The 7267-nt window shown below is 53.9% G+C and overlaps 1 protein-coding gene across 1 annotated transcript; it reads right to left on the bottom strand.

Annotated features, from left to right (window-relative positions):
- Positions 1-808: 808 nt before the first annotated feature.
- On the bottom strand, positions 809-6826 carry ZIC4 (Zic family member 4). Its single transcript, XM_050902571.1, has 2 exons — positions 5626-6826; positions 809-1230 (listed from the first exon to the last, which is right to left on the bottom strand). The coding sequence occupies exons 1-2, from the start codon at positions 6824-6826 to the stop codon at positions 809-811; spliced, it is 1623 nt and encodes a 540-aa protein (XP_050758528.1).
- Positions 6827-7267: the final 441 nt, after the last annotated feature.

Below are 7267 nucleotides of genomic sequence, written 5' to 3' on the forward strand. Positions count from 1 at the left end.
GTGGGAGCTAAAATGGACAGTCAATCATCGCACCCCCCCTGGGCCTTTCTTTATTAGCAACGACTGTGGGGTGGGGGATATATATATGTGTATTTATATACAGCAAGAGGGAAAAGTAAGGAGATTCTTTACAGAAACGTCCATCGAACGGGTTAATTAATCAAAGAATTTAATGGATCCATTTTGTACAATTCGGTAACAAATAATAGTTTATATATATATTTCTTTAAAAAACACACTCTCACAGAAAATCGTGGGCGAACAGGACACTGCAGCACACGGTACTGTTGACAAGAGAAAATCTGAACAGCCAAAATCTGTATGAAACCACTTTGGTCCTTTGGGGAGGGGAAGGGAGGGGAGGGGAGGGGAAGGGAAGGGAGGGGAGGGGAAGGGAAGGGAAGGGAAGGGAAGGGAAGGGAAGGGAAGGGAAGGGAAGGGAAGGGAAGGGAAGGGAAGGGAAGGGAAGGGGAAGGGAAGGGAAGGGAAGGGAAGGGGATGCAAATCAGTGAGTGGGTTTGTAAACAGACCGGAGCAAGACGGTCAGAGGGGTGGGGGTGTGTGGCACGGAGGGAGGAGGCAGCAGCACCCTGGCCGAGGCGGGAGCCGCCCTCCCGTGTGCGAGGTGCCGGCAGCGCAGGCTGGGGCCCGCCGCCGGCCCACCCGCGTACTCCGCGGCGCGTCGTCTCTCCCTCTGCCAAGCGCCTCTCTGCCTCTCCCGCTCGGCCTCCCCGTGCCCCGGAGCAGCGCTCCCCGTCCCCGGCCGGGCGAGGGCCGCCCGCCGCCGCTCCTCCGCCCGCGGCGCGCCCTAGCAGCGGGGCCGGGGCTCGCCGTGGGGGCGCGGCGGCGGAGGGGTGGCGGGGGGCGCGGGGGGGCCGCGGAGCCCCGCGCCCTGACACACGTACCATTCGCTCAGGTTGGCGGCGGGCTGCGCGGACGCGGAGGGCTCGGCGTGGGAACAGGAGGCGGGGGGCTCCCGGCCGGAGTCCGAGGAGGGGGACACCAAGGAGGGCGTGGAGGACTCGTAGCCGGAGCTGGGAGGAGGGGATTTGCAGTGCACTTTCATGTGTTTTCTCAGGGAGCTGGGGTGGGTGTAGGACTTGTCGCAGCCTCTCACTTTGCAGTTGTAGGGCTTGTCGCTGGTGTGGACGTGCGAGTGCTTCTTCCTGTCGCTGCTGTTGGCGAAGCGTCTGTCACAGCCCTCGAATTCACATTTGAACGGCTTCTCCCCTGCAGGAGGCAATGGGCGAGCACAGCCATTAGCGACGGCGGCCGCGGGGCAGGGAGCGGCGCACCCCGGCACCCCACCAAGCCCGCAGCCTCCCCGGGCCCCTCTCTCCGGCCCTGGCACGGCTCCTCTCCCCGGGGCAGCTCCCCTCCGGCCTCCGCCTGCCCCCGCGCCACCGGCCCTGCCCTTCCCCGCCCGCCCCGCCGAGCTCCCCCGCCGCCGCCGCCCCGTGCCCACCCGGCTGCGCAGCCGGCTCCGCAGCGGGAGCGCCCTGCCCGGCAAGCTTCTCCTCCCCCTTCCCCTGCCCTGTGCGTCAACGTGGGGTTTTGTGCAAAAGACAAAGCCCCGAGATGAGGAAAACTTAGAGGCCAAGTGCTCGTTCCGAGCAAACAACGTGTGTTATGCCCGCAGACTCCGATAGCCTGCGGAAAGAGCGGTCAGTGATCTATCCCTGGGAAGGTTTCTGCGTTGAATACATTTCTCACACTCCCCCAGGTGCACGTGGAAGTATTATTCATCACCTGGCTAGATCGCATCTCATCCACTCCATTCTTGCACTGATTACAATCTCGTGGAAGATCCGCATCCCACCTCCTTTCCCCGCTCCCCGGCTTGCTGATACCGTGTGTTAAGGCACAAAATCTTTCCAGAAGACATTGATTGTGGGGGGCATAACGATAGAGATTCAGCAGGAGGATGACTAGGCCGGTGCACGGCACTGTCGTGAGGGTAGGATTCCCTTTTCATTTGAACCTACTCAGTCATGGAAGGAATTGCAATCGGGATTAATTTGTCTGGTAATATGATAAGTGACGTTAAGCATAATAGAAATACAATCGTGTTGCTGGAGTCGTGTGAAAGTATAACCTCGGATCGTGTGGACCAGGCATGGTACACGATATAGAGGAGGCTTTCAAGGAAACACCCCACAGACAGCTTCGGGATGAAATGATGACTACATTATTGTCGCTGATAATAGCAAACTGCAAAACCCTGCTCTCCAAGGAGTACCCAGGTCCTGCACCCACCGAGTATGAAAATAATCTCCCCATCCGTCAAAAGCCAAAAAGTATCAGCGCGCAGAGGACACCACAAAAATATACAGCTGAACCTTAAACGTGAAGTGCAAACAAAGCCACTGTGTTCACCATCATGGCGTATGTGGTCGAAAGGACTTCCAATATTTGTAAAAGCTTCCAGGTTTTGGGTTTTTTTCGAATTTGTTGTTGGTTTTTTTCCCCCTCTCAGTTCGTCACGATTAAATTTCGGAGGGACGCAGCCCACCTCGTGCTCGGCTGCGAGCAGAGGCACATAAAGGAAGGCATTCCAAATATTTCACATGAATGCACTTTATGCAAGGTGGGTGGGAAAAAGCTCATGGCTCCGCGTTTAAAGTATGTCCTTTCTGCACTGTAATAATCAATGAGGAGCTCTCACGTCCTGCACCGCTAACATTTGCACAGAGGACGGGTAAATACCTGGCGTTAGAGGGAAGGGGGGAAGAGGTTAAAAATAAGGTCTCTTAGAAAACGATGCGGGCCCTGTAACCAAATACTATCGACATACAGCGGTGCATATGCATAGACACACGCACGCACATAATCTAATTACAGTTTCACCTAAGGAAACAATTTGACCTTCAGCATCCAAGTTGAGACAACAAATCAAGGGTATTAGTGTAGTACAAGCAAGCAGTAAGTTAGGAGACCCCAGGGAAAGCCATCCTCATAAGCACTCTGCTTGTGCAAAGTGAGTTACATTCAGGTAAAAGCGGGCTGCAGCGCATTCCGCTTCCCCGAGAGTCGAAAAATGTTCAACTTCGCTTAACCCCCTGAAAGAGCCACTGAAAAGTCCCTCCGTACAGTCAGGTTTCAAGTGGGAAGAGGGCAGCATTTTCTCAGCTGCCCGGTTTGCATTCTCTGAACGCCTCAATAAAGAGGAGCCATGCGAGACGTTTGCAAGTATTCCTTTCGCGAGAGCAGGTTTTCTTACGTGGAAATCCCTACCCGGCAGGGAGAGGACATTTTACAGGTCCTGGCTGCCGCAGCCCGGGCACGGAGGTGCAGCCACGCAGAAAGTTCCCCGGGCGATGGAGAAGCGGCAGGATCTCAACCGCCATTTTAGCCCCACACTTGTAGCTGGGCAAAAGTGTTCAGTGAAATTCAGCTTGGAAATTGTGGCATAATCCCCCGTCTCCGGGAGTGGATTAAGGTATTTACAAACTTCTCGGGGGGGGGTGGGGGGGGTGGGGGGGTGGGGGGGTGGGGAAGCCGGAGGTGGCGGCCCCCGGGATGCGGGCGAGGCGCGGGGGCGGCGGGGGCCGCCCGGGAGGGAGAAGGGCTCCGTCCCACGCCTCGCACTATTGTTCCTGGCCCGCTGGGAAGGCGGCGAAGTGATCCCTGCCCGTCCTGCTCGTCCCGCTGCCGCTACATTAACGGCCTTATCCTCCAACCTGGAAAATTCGCACATCGCCAGAAATCCCTCTGCCTGCTCCCCAGCCTCGGAGAAATCAGAAGTCATTAATATTTGAGGAGGCAATAATTTTCCTGTTGAATCTAGAACTGTCTTCATGAATAATTCGTAGCGAGTTCTATTAGGGTTTCAGAAACATTGCGTTTTTGACAACTTCTGGGTGTTTAATAGAAACGGTGGAACCATAAAGGCCCTGCAGGAGTTTTCACAATACGGCAATTAATCACCGGGAAAGTTAAAGCGAAAAGTACAGACGCGCGGAATGATGTTTAATAAACGCAAACCTCCGATCTCGGGTTTGCCCTGAACCTGCCTCTCCGATGTAGGTCAGTTTTCCCAAGAATTTAACCATTTTCTGCTTCAGAGACTTCAAACAGTGAGGCCGTTAAAGAGCAGTAAAAGTTTGTTTACCTAAGAAAAATACTGTCATTAAGGGATGAGTTCTCCCGGTTAATGGCTGTACCTGTGCTGATCCGACAAGGAGCTGGCTCGGATACAAGTTATGTGACCCGGGGATACTCCTTTCTCCTCGGAAAAGGGGGCCGAGAAGGCAGCAGAGGAACACAACTTTGCTATCGCTCCCCCCGCCCCGCACACAGACGAGCTATTCATAGAGCGATGGAAAAATAATTAGGTGACGAGTGACGGTCGCTGTAAAATCTCTGTGCTATGTTTAGACGATAGCGATACGAAATTAGTATACGTTCTGCATATTATATCACGTCGAGTTATATCATAAAAACGCAACTCCTGGAAGGGTCAAGCCCTGCACTGAGCATGGGGGAAGGGGAGTTTTATGAACTGGAAGGCGAAAAAAATCGTTTGGCTGTAAGCAGATCTTACAATAGGATTATGTAGTTTCCCTCGCAGTGCATAAGGCTGTACAGAAGGAGGTGGGAGGTGGAAAACCCTACACTGGAACAGATTAAATTTTCCAAAAAGGGCTTAGTTCTTATCTTCTTCTTCAGAGGGGGAAAAAAAAAAAAAAAAAAAAAGCCAGCGCTACAGACTACAAACACCGGCTGCTAAACTAATTAATACAACTCCACAAGCTGCTCCTGGAAATGTGAAAACTTTCTACGTGCAATTTCATTAATTATAAATGCTTTCCTGGCCGGAAGAGTTCAAACGTAGTTTTGCAAGATCGTCCATCGAGTTACTTTATTTCTGTTAACTAGAACTAACAGATGTTTCTGACACATGTCCCAGTTTCGCTTAACAGATCTGCAAATGACATTTCAAAATGTACAGGCCGAAACAATACCGGGTTTTCTTCTCCCTTTTTTTTTCCCCCTCCCGAGAATCAGAACTTGCAGCTCCGCATATTTGCGAATGCAGAAAGTCGTTGGAAAGCAATGCTCATTAAAAATGTCAGTGTTATTCAGATCAAACATTTGAAACTCCCTCTGCCCAAAACAAAACTGTTGAACGAAAAGGTCGCAGCTGTGTTATTCTCACAATGTTCGAGCAGCAGCATCTCAGCGACATCAGTCAAAACTGACTAAACAAGTTGTAACTTCTATTGTTCACTTTTAATTTGTGAGCTTGCACAATGATTTCATTTTTTTCCCCAACTACTTTAAATTAAAAAAAAAAATCTCGCCTGTGTGAATAAGCACAAATAGTAGCTATATCACTCGATATTTACACAGATCTACCCGCATAAACATTACAGCAGCCTCTCCGCACAACCAGAAAAAAATATGGACGAGAATTCTGAGATTTGTTCTCGCTCTCCCTTTTTCCCCCCCCTTTTCTCCCCCCTCCTCCAAACGGTAAAGAAGCAAACAAATCTGAGAATTTATTTTCCAGAAGTACTTGGCGTGCATTCAATAACAACGCAAAGGATACATTAAAAACAAAATAAAGCAAAACAGTATGCTGAATAACACAGAGAGAGAGTAAAGAGAGCTTTACATACTGACCTGTATGAGTTCTTTTGTGTATTTTGAGATTCTCTGATCTGGCAAACACTTTGCCACAGCCTGGGAAAGGGCAGGGGAAAGGTTTTTCACCTGTGTGGACTCTGATGTGATTTACAAGTTTATATTTGGCCTTGAAAGGTTTCCCTTCTCTTGGACACTCTTCCCAGAAACATATGTGATTGGACTGCTCGGGTCCTCCAACGTGCTCCACCGTGACATGAGTCACCAGCTCGTGCATCGTGCTGAAAGTTTTCGAGCATAATTTTTTGGGAGTCTGGTCCAACTCAATCCACTTACAGATGAGTTCCTGTTTGATGGGCTGCCTCATGTAACGAAAAAAGGCACCCGGGCCGTGGTGTGGAGCCAGATTCACGTTCAGATTCATGCCACCGTAGCTATGAAGCGAAGAAGCAGCAAAAGGATGTGTCCTGGAGGCTGGTACTTGAGTGAAATGTTCAGACCTGGCGTACATTTCTCCAGGTAACCCCAGTCTTATCTGTCCGTTTAGATGGCCACCTGGAGCTGCATGGGGAGGCTGCTCATGGAGTCCAGTGAACAGAGAGGGATTCCCAGCTTCTGAGTGGTGGTGGTGGTGACCATGGTGTCCGGGGTAGCTACCTGTTGTTGAGACAAACAGTCCGTGGTGAGAACTTACAGCGGGGTGCTGCTCGGTCAGCCCTGGCATGAGTGGGGCCGGCAGGTCTCTGCGTATGAAGAAGTCCCTACCTGCTGCCAGAGCTTGGGCTGGGTGAGAGACGGGGTAAGGGGCTGCTGGTGACTGCGCCGGGCCAAACGCTCCCGTTTGACTAGAGACCACCTCGGCTTGGCCTGCCATATGATGATGATGATGATGGTGGTGGTGGTGGAGCTGGTGGTGGGGATGAGGGGCAGGGCTGAGCTTAAGGGCCGCGGGGTGATGCTGAGGAGGAGGATGAGGAGGAGGATGGTGGCGGTGCCCCATGTGTTCTGGCCGGAGCGGGTGCGGCCCGAGGCGGGACTCGGCGGCGTGCTCCCCCGGCTGTGTGGGCGCCGTGGCATGGGGGTGCCCGGCGAAGCCCAGGAAGCCTGTCATGCTCTCAGGGGGGTGGTGGTGGTGGCGGTGGCGAGGAGCCCCCGCCAGGTCTACTAATCTCAGCGCCGTGTTCCGCCTGGAGAGAGCAGCAGGGTCCATCACTGGGATCCCCAGAGCATCCACGCTCATTAGCTTCTAACGCTAAAAAGTCACCTGACAGCGGGAGGAGAGAGACACAAAGAGGGAGGGGGGGGGGAAGAAAAAAACAACTTTTTTGTTTTCTTTCTCCCCCAAAAAAGTTTCCCGGTCCCGCTGCCCCGGCGGCGGGGGGCACGGGCGGCGCTGCCAGCGGGTGGGCTCGGCGGGGACGGCGGGGGCTCGTTTTTGGCGGCGGCGGGCCGGGGAGGTCCCCCCGCGCGGCCCGTCCTCCCGCGGGGCCGGCGCGGAGCCCCACGCGGCGCGGCGCGGCCGCGGGACGGGACGGGGCGCGGGGGACCGCGCGCCGCCTCCGGGCCGCGGCACCGGCCCCGCCGGCCAAACAATCGCCGCGCCTTCCCATTGGCTGCCGCCGGGGTGTCGTCACCGATGACAGGTCCCGCTGCTGACTGAAAGGGTTATCGCTCGGTGCGG

The sequence above is a fragment of the Gymnogyps californianus genome, chromosome 10, assembly GCF_018139145.2.
Source record: "Gymnogyps californianus isolate 813 chromosome 10, ASM1813914v2, whole genome shotgun sequence".
Taxonomy (NCBI): domain Eukaryota; kingdom Metazoa; phylum Chordata; class Aves; order Accipitriformes; family Cathartidae; genus Gymnogyps; species Gymnogyps californianus.